General features: G+C 41.7%; 1 protein-coding gene across 1 annotated transcript; it reads right to left on the bottom strand.

Moving 5' to 3' along the window:
- Window positions 1-1095: 1095 nt before the first annotated feature.
- C16H5orf47 (chromosome 16 C5orf47 homolog) lies at window positions 1096-20476 on the bottom strand. Its single transcript, XM_069556458.1, has 4 exons — window positions 19984-20476; window positions 7532-7620; window positions 2537-2625; window positions 1096-1156 (listed from the first exon to the last, which is right to left on the bottom strand). Exons 1-4 carry the CDS (start codon window positions 20474-20476, stop codon window positions 1096-1098), a joined length of 732 nt encoding a protein of 243 aa, XP_069412559.1.
- Between the last annotated feature and the right edge of the window lie 568 nt (window positions 20477-21044).

Genomic DNA, 21044 nt, shown 5'->3' with positions numbered 1-21044 from the left:
CGTCTCCTGCACTGGCAGACAGGTTCTTTACCGCTGCCTAGTGACACCTGAGAAAGCCCATGAAGAGAGAATAGGACCAACAATTACTCCAAGGGCAGCATTTGTTATTAGATGGAAGCAGAAAGGACAAGTAAAAGATACACAGAAAATACAGTCAGAAAGGTAGGAAGAGAACCATGACACAGTCTTTAATGTTATAAGTAAGAAAAAAATTTTGAAGGAATAGTAGTAAAATAATATTAAATATGACAGCATGTTCAAAAAGAAAACAGAACTAAGCAGATACATGAACAAAAATGAAAAAACAAAAAACGCTGGACCATGGTGAGAGCAGTTTCAACAGCACTGTGAATATGAGGCCTGAATAAAGCTTATTAAATGTCAATCAACATTTAATGAATGCCTTCTAGGGGTCAAACACTGGGTCTGAAAAAGGAAACAGGCTGAAATTAGGCAATGGGTATACACTAAAGGTTGGAGATGGTAGAATGTAAAGGCGAAGGGAAAAGTCTATACCTTTTAATTTTTATCTAAGTGTATTCTTACCAGAAGATGACAAGAAGATTCATTTTCTATCTTTTGAATCTAGGAACAAGATAAAGTATAAGGAAAATTCAAGTTGGTCTCTGGCACTGGTTTTTTCATTAATCAACATATGTTAAGGAACAAGAATTATAATACATTAAAAAATATAATTCTTAGCTTCTATAATCTTATTTAAAATTGAAATAAAATAATGAATTACAAAGATACTTTTCATTTATAACATACGGCTTCTGGAAAACACAGCATATCAATTTAAGTTGCTAAATAATCCTTACAAGATCGTTAGATCATCTGATGTTTAGTAGAGGACCTGCTGTTGTTTAGTCCCTCAGTCATGTCTGACTCCTTTGTGATCCCATGGACTATAGCCCACTGATCATGGGATTATCCAAACAAGAAATACTGGAGTGGGTTGCCATTTCCTTCTTCAGGAGATCTTCCCAACCTAGGGATCAAACCCACATCTCCTGCTTGGTAGGTGGATTCTTTACCACTGAACCACCTGGGCTCAGAAGGCCTACTGCTGAGGCACAAAAGAATTTAATGAGTTCAAGGTAATGGCCAGAGCAAAATTAGATGTAATCTAGTGTGTTTATTAGAGTAACTGGATCTGGATTAACAGAACAATGTCGATATTTTGCACGTTTCTCTGCCTATACAAGCATCCTTGTCACCTCAGAAGCCACTGACAGCTTTTTCCTCCTAATTCCCTCTCCTGCCTCATTCTCTTTCTTAACTGGAAAAGAAAAGCAAAGCAGAGTATCAGTAATGTGAACATTAGTATAAATACCATTATTGCAAACAATTTATGCTATTATGAATACAATATTACAAGAACAGTAATGAGTCTCCAGTATTATATTGCTAACAACATTCTGTTTTAATTATTATCTTATGAAAATACTTTTCACAAAATCAAATTCTGCAGATTTATAGACTGTCAAAATAAAAGTTGTCACTGAGTAACTATACTAAAAACCTACAGAAACATTTAGCATGGTAATATATGTATTAGGACATGCACGTGAAGGAAAGAAAATCACTTATGATTAAGCAATTCGTGTGGCACTATTTGTTACATAAATTCAGCTTAACTGTTTGAGAATCCAGAACTTCCAATTACTTTAATAAACATACTAGATTACATCTAATTTTGCTCTGACCACAACATCAACTGATGCAGTTTTAAACATGGTTTAATTTATGAATTGTTTTCCAGGAATGAAATAATGACATCAAGGCTATAACTCAAGGGAAGATTTTGCTAAATGCATTAAATTGGACTGCAGCATCATGAAAACGAAGTGACTGGATGAAGTAACACAGAATGTACACTATAATACAGTTAAAATGCTTTTCTTCATCTGTATGGATGAGTTTTGTGACCTGGTTTTCCTGGAGGTTCAGACAGTAAAGAATCCATCTGCAATGCAGGATACCTGGGTTTGATCTCTGGGTTGGGAAGATCCCCTGGAAAAGGGAAGATCCCCTGGAGAAGGAAAGATCCCCTGGAGAAGGGAAGATCCCCTGGAGGAGGAAATGGATACCCACTCCAGTATTCTGACCTGGAGAATTCCATGGACAGAGGAGCCTGGCAGGCTACAATCCATGGAGTATCAAAGAGACAAGACTGAACAACTTTCACTCACTCACTCACTCACTTATTCAAATTCAGATTTAACAAAAATATTTCAGACTTAAGAGACAAGCATGTTTCCTTGGCTCAGGAAGCTCAGTCAACATTCACTTTCTGCAGTCCTCCACACATCCCTACACCTGTGGGCTACTCTACACTCAGTGCTTTACAATGCGCTGTACTTTTAATTATGATGAACAGTGATACAATGGTAGCCTCGATTCTACAGTGCTACACACTGAATGTGACAATGAGGAAAACTACTGGTCTAATGTGATCCAAGGGAAATAAGGCATTAGAGAAGCCAGCTCTCTTTAATACAATGAAAACTGTGTTTACTTACTTTCTCTAGACAACTGTTGGCATTTCAGCCTAAGTCTGTATTTCTCATTCTCTTCAAGCATCTTTGAAATGACTTTGTACACTCCGTTCCATACTAAAACCTTCAAAAGACAGGACAGTTAAGGGGCACTGAGCAGAGACTGTGGACTGCAGTGTGCTGCAGACAGCTAGGAGAGGGTCGACTGGACGACTGAAAGTCGCTCAGGCGTGTCCGACTCTGTGCAACCCCACGGACTATACAGTCCATGGAATTCTCCAGGCCACAATACTGGAGTGGGTAGCCCTTCCCTTCTCCAGGGGATCTCCCCAACCCAGGGATCAAACCCAGGTCTCTGGCATTGCAGGTGGATTCTTTATCAGCTGAGCCACAAGGGAAGCCCCAAGTCAACAGTGGTGCATGCCAATTTGATATTATCATTACAAAGCACTCAGAGACCTAAAAATTAAACAAAATTGCTTTCCCATATTCACTGAATTTTCTGATATCTTTTTCTAACTTCCTAGTATTTCCTCTCTGTAGTATTTAAACTAACTGTTCTGGGAACTTCCCTGGTGGTCTACTGGTTAAGACTCCACAGGAGGCAGTTTGTTCCCTGGTTGGGGAACTAAGATCATACATGCTGTATGGCATAGCCAAAAAATTAAAAATAAATAATTAGGGAAATTTATAATAAATAAATAAACTTTCCTGGATGAAGGCAAGGTCTTTGAAAGGCAATGTCTAGTAAGTCTTATGGTTTCAACATACTCAATTTTGAAACCATACTCACAGAAAACTAGTCAGTCTAATCACACTAGGACCACAGCCTTCTCTAACTTAATGAAATCAAGCCACGCCTGCGGGGCAACCCAAGACGGGCGGGTCATGGTAGAGAGGCCTGACAGAATGTGGTCCACTGGAGAAGGGAATGGCAAGCCACTTCAGTATTCTTGCCTTGAGAACCCGATGAACAGTAGGAAAAGGCAAAATAATAGGATACCAAAAGAGGAACTCCCCAGGTCAGTAGGTGCCCAATATGCTACTAGAGATCAGTGGAGAAATAACTCCAGAAAGAATGAAGGGATGGAGTCAAAGCAAAAACAATACCCAGTTGTGGATGGGACTGGTGATAGAAGCAAGGTCTGATGCTGTAAAGAGCAATATTGCATAGGAACCTGGAATGTCAGGTCCATGAATCAAGGCAAATTGGAAGTGGTCAAACAAGAGATGGCAAGGGTGAACGTCAACATTCTAGGAATCAGTGAACTCAAATGGACTGGAATGGGTGAATTTAACTCAGATGACCATTATATCTACTACTGCGGGCAGGAATCCCTGAGAAGAAATGGAGTAGCCATCATGGTCAATAAAAGAGTCCGAAATGCAGTACTTGGATGCAATCTCAAAAACGACAGAATGATCTCTGTTCATCTCCAAGGCAAACCATTCAATATCACAGTTATCCACATCTATGCCCCAACCAGTAACGCTGAGGAAACTGAAGTTGAATGGTTTTATGAAGACCTACAAGATCTTTTAGAACTAACACCCAAAAAAGATGTCCTTTTCATTATAGGGGACTGGAATGCAAAAGTAGGAAATCAAGAAATACCTGGAGTAACAGGTAAATTTGGCCTTGGAATGTGCAATGAAGCAGGGCAAAGACTAATAGAGTTTTGCCAAGAGAATGCACTGGTCATAGCAAACACCCTCTTCCAACAATACAAGAGAAGACTCTACACATGGACATCACCAGATGGTCAACACCGAAATCAGATTGATTATATTCTTTGCAGCCAAAGATGGAGAAGCTCTATACAGACAACAAAAACAAGACCAGGAGCTGACTGTGGCTCAGATCATGAACTCCTTATTACCAAATTCAGACTCAAATTGAAGAAAGTAGGGAAAACTGCTAGACCATTCAGGTATGACCTAAATCAAATCCCTTATGATTATACACTGGAAGTGAGAAATAGATTTAAGGGCCTAGATCTGATAGATAGAGTGCCTGATGAACTATGGAATCAGGTTCATGACATTGTATAGGAGACAGGGATCAAGACCATCCCCATGGAAAAGAAATGCAAAAAAGCAAAATGGCTGTCTGGGGAGGCCTTACAAATAGCTGTGAAAAGAAGAGAGGTGAAAAGCAAAGGAGAAAAGGAAAGATATAAGCATCTGAATGCAGAGTTCCAAAGAATAGCAAGAAGAGATAAGAAAGCCTTCTTCAGCGATCAATGCAAAGAAATAGAGGAAAACAACAGAATGGGAAAGACTAGAGATCTCTTCAAGAAATTTAGAGATACCAAGGGAACATTTCATGCAAAGATGGGCTCGATAAAGGACAGAAATGGTCTGGACCTAACAGAAGCAGAAGATATTAAGAAGAGGTGGCAAGAATACACGGAAGAACCGTACAAAAAAGATCTTCACGACCCAGATAATCATGATGATGTGATCACTAATCTAGAACCAGACATCTTGGAATGTGAAGTCAAGTGGGCCTTAAAAAGCATCACTACGAACAAAGCTAGTGGAGGTGATGGAATTCCAGTGGAGCTGTTTCAAATCCTGAAAGATGATGCTGTGAAAGTGCTGCACTCAATATGCCAGCAAGTTTGGAAAACTCAGCAGTGGCCACACGACTGGAAAAGGTCAGTTTTCATTCCAATTCCAAAGAAAGGCAATGCCAAAAAATGCTCAAACTACCACACAATTGCACTCATCTCACATGCTAGTAAAGTCATGCTCAAAATTCTCCAAGCCAGGCTTCAGCAGTACATGAACCGTGAACCTCCTGATGTTCGAGCTGGTTTTAGAAAAGGCAGAGGAGCCAGAGATCAAATTGCCAACATCTGCTGGATCATGGAAACAGCAAGAGAGTTCCAGAAAAACATCTATTTCTGCTTTATTGACTATGCCAAAGACTTTGACTGTGTGGATCACAGTAAACTGTGGAAAATTCTGAGAGAGATGGGAATGCCAGACCACCTGACCTGCCTCTTGAGAAATCTGTATGCAGGTCAGGAAGCAACAGTTAGAAGTGGACATGGAACAACAGACTGGTTCCAAATAGGAAAAGGAGTCCGTCAAGGCTGTATATTGCCACCCTGCTTATTTAACTTATATGCAGAGTACATCATGAGAAATGCTGGACTGGAAGAAACACAAGCTGGAATCAAGATTGCTGGGAGAAATATCAATAACCTCAGATATGCAGATGACACCACCCTTATGGCAGAAAGTGAAAGTGGAGAGTGAAAAAGTTGGCTTAAAGCTCAACATTCAGAAAAGAAAGATCATGGCATCTGGTCCCATCACTTCATGGGAAATAGATGGAGAAACAGTAGCAACAGTGTCAGACTTTATTTTGGGGTGCTCCAAAATCACTGCAGATGGTGACTGCAGCCATGAAATTAAAAGACACTTACTCCTTGGAAGAAAAATTATGACCAACCTAGATTGTACATTCAAAAGCAGAGACATTACTTTGCCGACTAAGGTCCACCTAGTCAAGGCTATGGTTTTTCCTGTGGTCATGTATGGATGTGAGAGTTGGACTGTGAAGAAGGCTGAGCGCCGAAGAATTGATGCTTTTGAACTGTGGTGTTGGAGAAGACTCTTGAGGGTCCCTTGAACTGCAAGGAGATCCAACCAGTCCATTCTGAAGGAGATCAACCCTGGGATGGAAGGAATGATGCTAAAGCTGAAACTCTAGTACTTAGGAAACCTCATGCGAAGAGTTGACTCATTGCAAAATACTCTGATGCTGGGGGGGATTGGGGGCAGGGGGAGAAGGGGAAGACGCAGGATGAGATGGCTGGATGGCATCATGGACTCGATGGATGTGAGTCTGAGTGAACTCCGGGAGATGGTGATGGACAGGGAGGCCTGGCGTGCTGAGATTCATGGGGTCTCAAAGAGTCGGACACGACTGAGCGACTGAACTGAACTGAACTGAACTGAAAAATAATAAATTTCTATTCCTATGTGTAAACCATTGGGCCATGATATGATTGTTTAGTGTACTTTATTCTAGTTAATAATTAAACATTTCTCCTAGGACATACCAAAGCGAACTTACTAGAGAGCATGAATATACTAGAATAGGAAGAATGGAGACCAGAGAAGCAAACAGAGAAATCCAGGCTCAAATTCTAGCTTAACCAGTTAACCAGTTGCTTAATATCAGGCAAGTGTTTTAATCTCATCTAGGAGTAACTTCATACACTGGATTATTAGAAATCATGAAAAATATACATAAAGCATTTACACCTAGTGTCTGGCCCACAGTAGTTATAGGTAAACATTGGCTATTGTCCAAGAGGAATTAGTTCTTGGAAGAAAAACTTCTCAGTATACTGGAAAGATTAAATGCTCACTCAAAATACACTTGCTGAAAGAGTTAGTCACTCTGAATGCTATTCTATACCATATGTGGATTAGAAATCAAACAAACTTAAAACTCAGAAATAATATAATTTATATGTCATTATCAACTAATGATTTCTTTAAAATGAAGTGTAAAATATATGGTGGTAAACAAAGATTAGTAGAATAACTGATCTTGAACATGTTTAGAACACTGACATGTGGACAACTAGACAAGAAAAGGGTTCAGCATAAAAGTCCTTGCTTGTCAGATTTCCTGCTAGAAACAGTGTATATCCCTTGTTCTTAAAGGAGCACTGGGACAACAACAGAGATATCTTGTACTTTCCTGTGAAATCCATGTTATATTCTATAGAATATGTATTTTCATGCTTTGAAAAAGCTCGCAGTTATACTTTGATTAAAATATATTTTATATCTTCAAACACAGGAAGGAATATTCTTCATGGTTAATAAATATTTTCAAACCCAGTTTCACTTCTGATCATTAATTCTAGTTTTCTCATTTCAGTAAACTAAATTTTTCAAAAGATGGAACTATTTTCAATGTCTTGAGTTTCTTCACACATTTGTATTTAAACAGGTTAATCTAAAATTTAAAATATCACTCATTCCCCTGTGCAAAAATATACCTTTTTGTTCTTCTTCTTCATTATTTTGGAAGTTTCACTCAAAGGTATGGGGAAGTCAAACTCTTTAGCTAAATTCTTCTGGGTTAAACCTAATTTTTAAAAAAACAGAGAGAGAGAGAAACAAGGTAAAATATCAAGTCAGCACACACTTTAAAGAATTCATAATCCCGATAATTAACCACTATAAATGTCTCAAGCTTTCTTTGGGGATTTTTACACTTGTTGATATATTTCAGATGACTAGATGATAGCAGTTTGCCAATTAACTAATACTATACTGGAAAAAAATAAAACAAGAAAACTAAGGGTAAACTATCTAATGGTGTCTAGATCTCCTTCCTTTTCCAATTTGAAAGGTGAGCCCCAGAAAGGTTAGCAACAGGGCAAACAAATACCAGAAAACCACATCTTGCCCTAGGCATGCCCTCTCTCTCTCTCTCTCTCTCTCTCTCTCTCTCACACACACACACACACACACACACACATACACACACACCTGTGAGGCAAATGCCCCAGGCTTGCGCTCTCTTGCTTGCTCACGCACTCTCTCTCTCACACACACACCTGTGAGGCAAATATCTACCTGCTTTCAAAACTCAGCTCATACGTCACCACCTTTCTACAGCCTCTCTCCTCAAACACCCACAGCCCTTGCTTCCAGAAACATTCTGCTCAAGGTATTCAGCACAGCAGCATATACTTACACTCTTTCCTTCTCCACGCTATGACCTTCTGGTGGGGCAGAGTCCCTGTGTGCAGCATTCATCTGTCTATGCTACCAGACACACAGCAGATTCTAATGAAGGTTTGTCAGAGTGATAAGCTTCCTGACTCTACTCAATAAGCCATACTGCCTTCCCAAACATTAACTGTGAGAAGAAAGCCTAAGGGTTTGTGTACCCAAAGACAAAACCATAGCACAATGAGCATGTGTTCCCTGAAAGTGTTTATGTTTGTTCTTTTGGCGGCAACACCCTACATGTACCCCAACATTTCCCCGCCATATTCCTGCCATACCACCACTCTCTATTTGGCCTTCTTCGGCTCATTCGAGGGGCAGAGGGCCTTCTCTGATTCCACAAAGCACCCTATGCTCAGTCACCACAGGATTTATCATGCTGTTTACTTGAGAAATGTGTTCTATTCATTAGAAGTCCAATAGTATAGAAATTAGATACACAGGATACCCCTCATCGAAGGTAAGAGGCAGCGGCTGTGCTTTGCTGGAGCAGCCATGAAGAGATACCCCATGCCCAAGGTAAGAGAAACCCAAGTAAGATGGTAGGTGTTGCAAGAGGGCATCAGAGGGCAGACACACTGAAACCATACTCACAGAAAACTAGTCAGTATAATCACACTAGGACCACAGCCTTGTCTAACTCAATGAAACTAAGCCATGCCCGCGGGGCAACCCAAGATGGGCAGGTCATGGTGGAGAGGTCTGACAGAATGTGGTCCACTGGAGAAGGGAATGGCAAACCACTTCAGTATTCTTGCCTTGAGAACCCTATGAACAGTATGAAAAGGCAAAATGATAGGATACTGAAAGAGGAACTCCCCAGGTCAGTAGGTGCCCAATATGCTACTGGAGATCAGTGGAGAAATAACTCCAGAAAGAACGAAGGGATGGAGCCAAAGCAAAAACAATACCCAGTTGTGGATGGGACGGTGATAGAAGCAAGGTCCGATGCTGTAAAGAGCAATATTGCATAGGAACCTGGAATGTCAGGTCCATGAATCAAGGCAAATTGGAAGTGGTCAAAAAAGAGATGGCAAGGGTGAACGTCGACATTCTAGGAATCAGAGAACTAAGATGGACTGGAATGGGTGAATTTAACTCAGATGACCATTATATCTACTACTGCGGGCAGGAATCCCTCAGAAGAAATGGAGCAGCCATCACAGTCAACAAAACAGTCCAAAATGCAGTACTTGGATGCAATCTCAAAAATGACAGAATGATCTCTGTTCGCTTCCAAGGCAAACCATTCAATATCACAGTTATACAAGTCTATGCCCCAACCAGTAACACTGAAGAGTTGAAGTTGAACGGTTTTATGAAGACCTACAAGACCTTTTAGAACTAACACCCAAAAAAGATGTCCTTTTCATTAGAGAGGACTGTAATGCAAAAGTAGAAGTCAAGAAACACCTGGACTAACAGGCAAATTTGGCCTTGGAATGTGGAATGAAGCAGGGCAAAGACTAATAGAGTTTTGCCAAGAGAATGCACTGGTCATAGCAAACACCCTCTTCCAACAACACAAGAGAAGACCCTACACATGGACATCACCAGATGGTCAACACTGAAATCAGATTGATTATATTCTATGCAGCCAAAGATGGAGAAGCTCTATACAGACAACAAAAACAAGACCAGGAGCTGACTGTGGCTCAGATCATGAACTCCTTATTGCCAAATTCAGACTCAAATTGAAGAAAGTAGGGAAAACTGCTAGACCATTCAGGTATGACCTAAATCAAATCCCTTATGATTATACACTGGAAGTGAGAAATAGATTTAAGGGCCTAGATCTGATAGATAGAGTGCCTGATGAACTATGGAATCAGGTTCATGACATTGTATAGGAGACAGGGATCAAGACCATCCCCATGGAAAAGAAATGCAAAAAAGCAAAATGGCTGTCTGGGGAGGCCTTACAAATAGCTGTGAAAAGAAGAGAGGTGAAAAGCAAAGGAGAAAAGGAAAGATATAAGCATCTGAATGCAGAGTTCCAAAGAATAGCAAGAAGAGATAAGAAAGCCTTCTTCAGCGATCAATGCAAAGAAATAGAGGAAAACAACAGAATGGGAAAGACTAGAGATCTCTTCAAGAAATTTAGAGATACCAAGGGAACATTTCATGCAAAGATGGGCTCGATAAAGGACAGAAATGGTCTGGACCTAACAGAAGCAGAAGATATTAAGAAGAGGTGGCAAGAATACACGGAAGAACTGTACAAAAAAGATCTTCACAACCCAGATAATCATGATGGTCTGATCACTAATCTAGAGCCAGACATCCTGGAACATGAAGTCAAGTGGGCCTTAGAAAGCATCACTACGAACAAAGCTAGTGGAGGTGATGGAATTCCAGTGGAGCTGTTTCAAATCCTGAAAGATGATGCTGTGAAAGTGCTGCACTCAATATGCCAGCATGTTTGGAAAACTCATCAGTGGCCACAGGACTGGAAAAGGTCAGTTTTGATTCCAATTCCAAAGAAAGGCAATGCCAAAGAATGCTCAAAAGTACCACACAGTTGCACTCATCTCACATGCTAGTAAAGTCATGCTCAAAATTCTCCAAGCCAGGCTTCAGCAATACGTGAACTGTGAACTCCCTGATGTTCAAGCTGGTTTTAGAAAAGGCAGAGGAGCCAGAGATCAAATTGCCAACATCCTCTGGATCATGGAAAAAGCAAGAGAGTTCCAGAAAAACATCTATTTCTGCGTTATTGACTATGCCAAAGCTTTTGACTGTGTGGATCACAGTAAACTGTGGAAAATTCTGAGAGAGATGGGAATACCAGACCACGTGACCTGCCTCTTGAGAAATCTGTATGCAGGTCAGGAAGCAACAGTTAGAAGTGGACATGGAACAACAGACTGGTTCCAAATAGGAAAAGGAGTCCGTCAAGGCTGTATATTGTCACCCTGCTTATTTTATTTAACTTACATGCAGAGTACATCATGAGAAACGCTGGACTGGAAGATACACAAGCTGGAATCAAGATTTCTGGGAGAAATATCAATAACCTCAGATATGCAGATGACACCACCCTTATGGCAGAAAGTGAAGAGGAACTAAAAAGCCTCTTGATGAAAGTGAAAGAGGAGAGTGAAAAAGTTGGCTTCAAGTTCAACATTCAGAAAACGAAGATCATGGCATCCAGTCCCATCACTTCATGGGAAATAGATGGGGAAACAGTGGAAACAGTGTCAGACTTTATTTTTGGGGGCTCCAAAATCACTGCAGATGGTGACTGCAGCCATGAAATTAAAAGACGCTTACTCCTTGGAAGAAAAGTTATGACCAACCTAGATACTATATTCAAAAGCAGAGATATTACTTTGCCGACTAAGGTCCGCCTAGTCAAGGCTATGGTTTTTCTTGAGGTCATGTATGGATGTGAGACTTGGGCTGTCAAGAAAGCTGGCACTGAAAAATTGATGCTTTTGAACTGTGGTGTTGGAGAAGAGTCCTGAGAGTCCCTTGGACTGCAAGGAGATCCAACCAGTCCATTCTGAAGATCAGCCCTGGGATTTCTTTGGAAGGAATGATGCTAAAGCTGAAACTCCAGTACTGTGGCCACCTCATGCAGAGTTGACTCATTGGAAAAGACTCTGATGCTGGGAGGGATTGGGGGCAGGAGGAGAAGGGGACGACCGAGGATGAGATGGCTGGATGGCACCACTGACTCAATGGACGTGAGTCTGAGTGAGTTCTGGGAGTTGGTGATGGACAGGGAGGCCTGGCGTGCTGCAATTCATGGGGTCTTAAAGAGTCGGACACGACTGAGTGACTGAACTGAACTGAAATATTCCATTTGTTGAGTGAAACAGAGTATGTTCTAAACTGGCACGCCCCATTTGTGAAGAACAGACCACTGATCCTGAGCGGGGCACAGATACAGCACTGATGAACATGACCTCACATGAAGAGAAACTCATTCTCTTTTAATTCTTTCCTAATCTTCTGATTATACCAAGGAGAAGGTCAGAGTTTGGAACTAGTATGTCAGTTAAACTTTTCTAAGACTTGCTCATCTCTCTTTATGACTGCAGCAACTTTCAGAAGACAACCTATTTGGCTAGAATTTAATAATATTGTTTTCCCTTTATTATATTGTTTTTGGTTAATTTCTATTTATGGAAAATGATACATACTTTCCACTGAGGTAATGATGTAAAGTGTTCTAAAAAGAAATTCAGTTGGGAGGGGAAAATACACCTATTTAAATAAATATATTAAGTAAATGATAGTACAGATATAACATAGGAAAATAACTTGTTTGGAAACTCTGCTCTTCATATACCCACGTGTATCCTTCCTTCTAAGCACCTACAACCTTTGGAATACTGTACTCGTCTCATTTCCAAACACTTTCTGTTTGTAAGTCTTACCTAACCTAGATATATGTACTCCTTGAGGTCAAGATAGGCACCCTCATATCTATCTGTATTAGTTAGAAATATAAAATATGTCAAGGAGCATAGAGAAGAGAAAAAGAAAAAAAGGCAAAATCATTTCTTCTACTTATTTTGGGCACTTTACTGAGGCTATAGCTCCACTGTATACCTAGATTTTATCCCAACTTATGCTTCAAATCTGTCTCTACTCTTTGCAAACACTCTGATTCACTCTAAATATATTTTCCTCCTTCCCTAATCATTATCCATCACTGATCCTTATGGTATTTTGGTTACATGTTTTTCCCACCTATAATCCCCTACTATCTCAGGAACATGCTTAAATCTCATGGCACCACATCCACCACCAAGAAGCTTTCCTTAATTCCTTCATCCCCCAATTATTCACCACCTCCACAGCATTTATTTGTACCTCCACAACAGCATTCATCATCCTCTACTATATATAAGTGAAAGTCAGTTGGGTCCGACTCTTTGAGACTCCATGGACTACAGGGTCCATGGAATTCTCCAGGCCAGAATACTGGAATGGGTAGCCTTTCCCTTTTCTAGGGGATCTTCCCAACCCAGGCATTGAACCCAGGTCTCCCACATTGCAGGCAGATTCTTTACCAGTTGAGCTACCAGGGAAGCTCTGCTATATAAATTATGGTTGTATCTCCCAAGTTCTGGATAATATAGAACCAGCTTGACTTATGAGTCTTGACTGAAACATGAAGAAGAGTTACTGACTTGCCAGCCCCTGGATTTCTAAGGGGTTTCCCAAGTGGCACAGTGGTAAAAAAATTCACCTGCCAATGCAGGAGACAGAGGAGACACAGGTTTGATTCCTGCATCAGGAAGATCCCCTGGAGGAGGAAATGGCACCCCACTCCAGTACTCTTGCCTGGAAAATTCCATGGACAGAGGAGCCTGGTGAGCTGCTGTTCATAGGGTCGCACAGAGTCAGACACGGCTGAAGCAACTTAGCATGCGTGCATGCACTGGAGAAGGAAATGGCAACCCACTCCAATATTCTTGCCTGGAGAATCCCAGGGACAGAGGAGCCTGGTGGGCTGCCGTCTATGGGGTTGCACAGAGTCGGACAAGAATGAAGCGACTTGGCAGCAGCAGCAGCTTATAAGTTTATCTTTCAGAAGTATATGTGTGTGTGTGTGTGTCCCCAGTCGTGTCCAACTCTTTGAGACCCCATGGACTGTATCCCACCAGGCTCCTCTGACTGTGGAATTCTCCAGGCAAGAATAGCAGAGAGCGTAGACATTCCCATCTCTAGGGGCTCCTCCTGACCCAGGGATCAAACTCAGGTCTCCCCCACTGCATGTAGATTCTTAACCATCTGAGCCACAGGGAAGCCTATGTGTTTCTGAAAACTCGACTCCACCCTTCAAAAATCTGCAGTAATCATAAAATGAGTCTCCAAGGCATTCCACAACGTGGCACAAAACTTATTTCTCACTCATTCAATAAATATTTAGTGTCCAGACCCTGGGACAATCACCCTCTCTTTCCTCAGGCCGCTTCTGCCGAGTGTGCCAACATTGCTGGCGTGTTACTCTCTATGCCAAACCCTTTGCTCTGTGTGCATTTTGCATGCATTACTGCACTCAGTCTTCACAGTGACTCACTGAGGTAGGAACTATTATCCTGATTTTATAGAAAAAGAAACTGAACATCAGAACAGTTAACTAACTTAGCCAATATTACACTGCTAATAACTGAAACAACCAAGATTATGGCTTTCTGCCTTCAAAGTCAATGCCCTGGAAGATACCTACCAACCCACTCACAACTTCTCCATTCATATACCTTGATTTCTTGTTTGTATGTCTCCATTTTCCTGAACTGTCAAAGACTCTCCAAGATGTCTCTCACAGCACTGCTGCCTGCTAGCTTGTGTTTCCATTATTCGTGTAAAAGTCCCTCGAGAGGAAAACATTTGCCTGAGCCATCCATGTCACTAGCACCGGACCTAGTGTCTACAATATGGCAGATGGTAAATAAACGTTACTGAGTAATCATTTACCTTTGTTCCTTACAGACAGCCCGGCGGTAAGTATTCAATGAATGCCCACTTAATGTTAATGTTAAACACACCCAAGAATGAGTAAGACTTAAACACTTAAGCACTCTCTGGCTTGACTGAAATATGAGTCTACCTCCTTCCCTTGACACTATTCTTGGTTTCAAAAGCACAGCAGAGTGGTCACCAAAGATAATGGCTTGATCATCCCCCCAGCTACACAGCACGGCAACTTCAGACTTGGCCTTTTCCCTCCTTCTTTTCCCTTTCAGTCATCAGTCCTGCTCACTCCACCTCCACTGCTCCTGTCTCAGTTCAGGCCTTTTATACTCCCACTTTTTCACTGCCTCAGAACTGGTCCCTGGCTTCCAATCTCTCCCAGTTCTCTCACTCACTCCCAGTTATCTTTCCCCCAGCTCTGATCATGTCATTCCTGCCACAAAGGAATGGCAAACAATTTCAAAATTTCAGAACCAAAGTTAAAACAAAACCAAATCACTGTCATCTCCTACCCTAGCAGGGCAGCCAACTAGAGGAAAGCCATTCTAGCTCAGCACAAAACAGTTACAAGAGCAGAGAGTTGGTTTCAAACTCTCAGCTCTTTGCCATCCTGTCATTTCTCCCTAACTTATGTGGGGATCTCCAGTACCAATTCATGCGTGCTTTCCCTTCTCCCATGAGCTTCTGCATCTGCTTTTCAACGTTCTTCATTTCTCATCTGCTGTCTTAGTGCTGGACTGTCTGTCTCTCTGATCTGCTGGTGCTAATGCAATCCTGGATCCATTTCATTCCTTCCTCTCTTCCTGCTCTCTCCTTTTTAAAGTTGAAGAGCTCACCACCACCACCATACTCCTAATTCCTAGAATGAGTCTTTTGTCTGTTTCTATTGGTCAAAGGAACTTGAAACTTAATGCTAAAATGTCTTACACTATTCCTAATTTTTTAGATCACCAGTTCAGGGGCCAAAAAATAAAACTCCAAAACAAAAAACCTGAGCACCTTTTAACAATGGGACCTTTGGAGGGATATAAAGTCTAAAATAGTGCCCCTGATGGAGAATCTCTGAAGGTTTCTGACCACAGCTGATGCTCAGGAGTCAATCAAGTTACATACAGTAGAGTTTTATATTTCTAAATTATCTAAATTAATTTAGGTAAATTAAATTAGCAAAGTAAAATGAGTCCTGAAAAAAGGACAGCAAACAAAATATTCATGTATTTTTCAACTTGGGCTTTAGTCTTGCCTGCCTCCAACTCTCCTCTACACAGCATGAAATAAGTAAACCTGTTCCTACTATTTCTCTTGTTCAGAACCTTTCAGTGTAGAACTTCTAGGTGGCTACAGTCAACAGCAGGGGGAGGGGAGAGAGAGACAGGGTGTAATAATAAACATGCCAAAATTTCTCCCCAAAAAACTTGACAAGAACTCTTCACAAAACCATACCCCAGCATTACTTGAAGAGAGAGAATGCTGAAAATACAAAATTAATATAAGTAAAATGAGAAAAAGCATTAAATCACAGCACTATGATCCTATTTGTTTAAACCTTACCTAAGCAAGGCTTTGTGGCCAACAGTGAAGAGAAAGGAGGGACACTAGAAAAGGTGCCCACAGAAGAGCTGGAGCAAACAGAAAGATGAAATCCACCCTAAATCTCAAAATACTATTACAGAAGATAACCAGGCAGATCATAGCACAGACTACAGGAAAGAATTTCAGTGTGTGATTTAAAAGGCCAGACACCGCATAAAGGACCAAAAGCCTGCAATTTAATGGAACTGATTTGGTTAAAGAGGCAAGCATGAATTTAAAGGGATAAACACAATTTAAAAGGACAGTCCTCTCTCTTGGTTTTTGAAGGAGAAAAAGAACCAAAAGCAGAGTTCATGAATTGGGTCACAAAATAAACATCAATAACATTCATAAAGTGGAGACATTACAAACAACATTCTGATCACAACGCAGTAAGACTAGAGCTTACTAGGAGAAAAGAAAGAAAGAAAAAAAGAATAAGTCCTGGAAACTTTTAAAAAATCAAATTTATTAAGCAACTCTAGAGTGAAAGTGGTAATACAAACTGAAATTACAAAAATGAAAAAATTTTTTAAGTGACAATAAAAACATTATATATTAGAATCTATGGGATTTAAAGCAGTAATTAATCCCTATCATATAGGAAGTCTGGTTGTGGCTAAGTCATGTCCAATTCTTGCAACCCCATAGACTGTAGCCTGCCAGGCTCCTCTGTCCATGGGATTCTCCAGGCAAGAATACCGGAGTGGGTTGCCATTTCCTTTTCCAAGGGATTTTCCCAACCCAGGAATTGAACCCAGGTCTCCTGCATTGCACACAGATTCTTTATCAACTGAACTACAAGGGAAGCCCATTTACTAGAATCTATGGGATTTAAAGTAGTAGTTAGAAAGAAAACTCAGGTGCTAAATACTTTTATTGACAAAAAGGAAGGAAAAATTAAAATTTTTGCTCAAAACAAAAGCATAAGGACAAAGTAAACCAAAAGAAAGTACACATAAGTAAATAATGAAGTTTTATCTTTATTCATCTTTATTCATTATTGAGAAAGAAATTAGAAAAATAAAATACCTAATTAACAAATCAAAATTCTCTGTTTTAAAAAATTAACAAAATAAAACACTGGTGAACTTGATCAAGAAAAAAAAGCATATACATCAAAAAATGAAAAGAGGGAACTAACCACTGAAACACAAAGAATTTTTAAAAATCAAAAAGACGCTACTGAGCAGACCTCTATGCAAAGAATTAAACAACGAAATCAACAATTTCCTAGAAAAATACAGATTAGCAAAACTGGCCAATTAGAAATGGCCAATTAGAAATATAAATCTAAATAAATCCAATTAGAAAATGTAAAGAGATCGATTTCCATAGAAGATACAGAGAAAATTATTAAGGAATTATCCCATAAAAACTAGACCTAGATGTTTTTACAAAACAATTCTACCAAATCTTCAAATACCAAATAATCTCAGTGCTCTATAAACTATTCCAGAGCACTGGAAAGAAAGGGAAACTTCCTAATTCCTTTTATGAACTAAGTTTAACTATGATACCTAACTAAACCAAATGAAATCGAGAAACTATCTCAAATTCCAAACCAAAAATCCTAAACAAATTACTAGCAAACAGAATCCAACATCATATTAAGAAAAAAAATACATTATAACCAAGTGGGATTTATTTCAGGAAGACAAAGTTGGTTCAATCTTAGGAAATCACATATCATATTAATAAGTCGAAGGAAAAAATATTATCTCCAAAAATCTAAGAAAGTCTTCGCCAAAATTCAACATTCATTCCTGGTAAAAACAATAAAGAAAATAAAAACTGAAGAATACATTTTAATGTTTTAAACATACAGGTCTTAGTCTTAAAGACAATGTTTCATTTAATGGGGAAAAACTAGAAGCATTTCTCCTAAGACCAGGAACAAGACAAGGATACTCACTATCCCTACTACTATTCAACATTCTATTTATGGTATCAGCCAGAGCAATTAAACAATAATTTAATAATCAACTGCAGGTATAAAAATAGATTAAAAATAAAGTTATATCTATTTACAAATAATATAATAGCATACCCAGAAAATCATGAGCATTAATGATAAAACTAATACAGATAATAAAAGTGAAGTACTTGGATCAAAAATTAACATACAAAAATCAACACGCTAGGGACTTCCTTGGTGTTACAGTGGATAGGAATCCACCTGCCAGTGCAGGGATTTGACCCCTGATCCGGGAAGGTTCCACATGCTAAGCAGCAACTAAGCCCCTGCACCACAGCTCCTGAAGCCTGAGTGCCTAGAGCCTGTGCTTTCAAGAGAAGGCACCTCAATGAGAAGCCCGCACACTGCAAAGAAGAGTGGTCTCCACTCTCTGCAACCAGTGAAAGCCTGTGTGTAGCAACAGACACGGTCCAACCAAAAAATTAAAAATCAATTAAAATCAATAGATTACTTGAAAGAAGCAAATCACAAAAGTGCCCGTACTGCATGATTTCATATATTCAAAATGCCCGGAATGGGTAAATCTGCGGCGGCAGTAAATAGCTGAGTGCTCGCTTGGGGCTGGGGTTAGGTGCAGTGGGAGGAAACGGTGAGTGACTGCTAAACGGTACAGGGTTTGTGTGGGGGGAGGTAATAAAAATGTTCTAAATTGACTGTGATGATGGTAGCACACCATTTTTAAAAATCATTGAATTACAGACTTTCAGCAAACTCAGTCGACTGTGATTTAAAACTCACTGAATTACAGACTTTGAGCAAACTCAGTCGATTGTGAGTTATATCTCAATAAACTATTGATTTTTTTAAGTACAGGTAAAGGGATGGGCTCTCAAAAGAGAGGCAGGACTTTCTGAGGGGATGCGCATGTTCTAGATTCTGACTATGGTGGTATACTCTCAACTCTCAACTCTCCTCAAAAGTTTTTTAATCAAGAGGCCTTATATACACAAATAATGAACATTCAGAGGACATTATGGAAGAGGAAATCGCATTCACGACCGAATATAAGGCCAAAAACCTAGGAATAAATATAACAAGATATATGAAAAACCTAAAGAAAAAACGTTTGAATATAAAACATTCCTGAAGGACACAAAGTGAAGAGTAAGTTGCCCAATCACGTCTAATTCTTTGTAACCCCATGGACTATATAGGCCATAGAATTCTCCAGGCCAGCATACCGGAGAGGGTAGCCTTTCCCTTCTCCAGGGGATCTTCCCAACCCAGGGATCAAATCCAGGTCTTCTGCATTGCAGGCGGATTCTTTACCCGCTGAACCACAAGGGAAGCCCAAGAATACTGGAGTGGGTAGCCTTTTTCTTCTCCGGGGGATCTCCCCGAACCAGGAATCCAACCCGGGTCTCCTGCTTTACCAACTGAGCTATGAGGGAAGTCAGGTAGAATGAAAACATAAAGACATCCATCCTCTCCTCTGCTTTCAAGGAGGAAGAGACAGCATTTTAAAGATGTCGGTTCTCCTTCGGCTAACTCCTAAAGTCAATGAGTCCTAAAAGGAATACGGACACTTAGGCCAAGGTCCCCATCATCCTGAAAGGCTCCTTCCAACAGCCTCCTCTCTCGGATTCGGATCTCAGGCTTATCTCAAATGACCTTCATTGCACTTCTGCGGCTGCTCGGGGCAACCCTGAAGCGCAGTTCGGCCTCGTCTCTCCATCCCCAGACCGACAGGAGGGCCGTCCATGGTGAGTGGCCCACTGCCTGTAGCCTAACAGCCGCTAAGCAAAGCGACGAACGCGGAGCCGCCCACGGAGGGGCGGCGGGGGTGTGGCGGCGGCGGTGGGGGTGTGGCGGCGGGGAAGAGACTGAGAAGCCGACCGTTCAAACAACTCGAGCCCCTGGCAAGATGGCTGCTAAAACGGATGGAGAGGTCAGCTGACCCGCAGGCCCCGCCCGCCCGCCAGCCGCGCCGCCGGCACGCGCCGCTGGCCTGCGCCTGCTCGGGCTCCCTCGACGCCGGCGCGAGGGAGGAGGCCGCGAGGGCCCCGGGCCGGAAGCCAAGGGGCAGCGCCCCAGCACCTGGATTCCCCGGCGCTGCCGCCCGCGGCTTCTCCTGGCTGTGGCCGTCCTTGAGCCCGGCGTTCCTCGAGCCCTGAGCCCTGCGGCCGCCCAGCGGAAGGACGCCGCCACACTGGTGCGAGCCGAAGCGGGTCACGTAGACGAAGCGCGCCCGGCCCCGCTCCAGCTCCCGGCCTGCCACTGCCATCGCTGCCTTCCTCTCGCCTCACGGTCCTCAGCGAGTCTAGGGGCCGGACCACTGGGTGTGTGAAGGAGGGGGAGCGGACCTGTCGGAACGGACCACTGTGTGTGCGGGGGTGGGGAGGCAGAGCTGAGGGACTCGATTGGCAGTTGTGCTGGGGCGGGGCGGGGCGGGGCGGGGCGGGGCGGGGCCTGTGAAGCGCTAGATCGCTGTGCACCGCACAGGAGAGGAGAGGTGAGCTTTGGAGCAGGACACTGTTGAGTGAGGGCAGGTGGGTTGGGGAGGGATCAAGGAAGAGGAACGGAGTGAAGAGAGACCAGACAGCCCCATCACTGGATGGGCAGCAGGAAAAGGGACATTTGGACCACTTTGCTGGGACGGGGGCACAGGAGGGTCTTTGGTTGGGGGGCGGTGGTATACCACTCATCTGAAAAGTGGTGTTAAGAGTTTGGAGACCGCATCAGTTGGAAATGGGGAGCGGACCATGCAGAGCGAACTTCTCTGAGAAAAAGAACTGAATCAAAAGCAGGGTTGGGGAAAGGAAAGATACTAAATCAATGGGGCACCCCTCCCC

Source organism: Ovis canadensis, chromosome 16 (genome assembly GCF_042477335.2).
Source record: "Ovis canadensis isolate MfBH-ARS-UI-01 breed Bighorn chromosome 16, ARS-UI_OviCan_v2, whole genome shotgun sequence".
NCBI classification, from domain to species: Eukaryota; Metazoa; Chordata; class Mammalia; order Artiodactyla; family Bovidae; genus Ovis; species Ovis canadensis.
Note: the sequence above shows the minus strand (reverse complement) of the source record. Positions and strands in the feature narration are given on the sequence as shown.

Excerpts from the sequence above, each read along its gene's own strand:
- C16H5orf47 (XM_069556458.1), bottom strand. The coding sequence starts at position 20,476 with ATGGCAGTGGCAGGCCGGGAGCTGGAGCGGGGCCGGGCGCGCTTCGTC. Across the intron at positions 2,626-7,531 it reads TGAAGAAGAAGAACAAAAAG|GTTTTAGTATGGAACGGAGT; the intron begins GTATATTTTTGC and ends TGTCTTTTGAAG. Across the intron at positions 1,157-2,536 it reads AGGCTGAAATGCCAACAGTT|ATCCAGTTACTCTAATAAAC; the intron begins GTCTAGAGAAAG and ends CTGTTAATCCAG.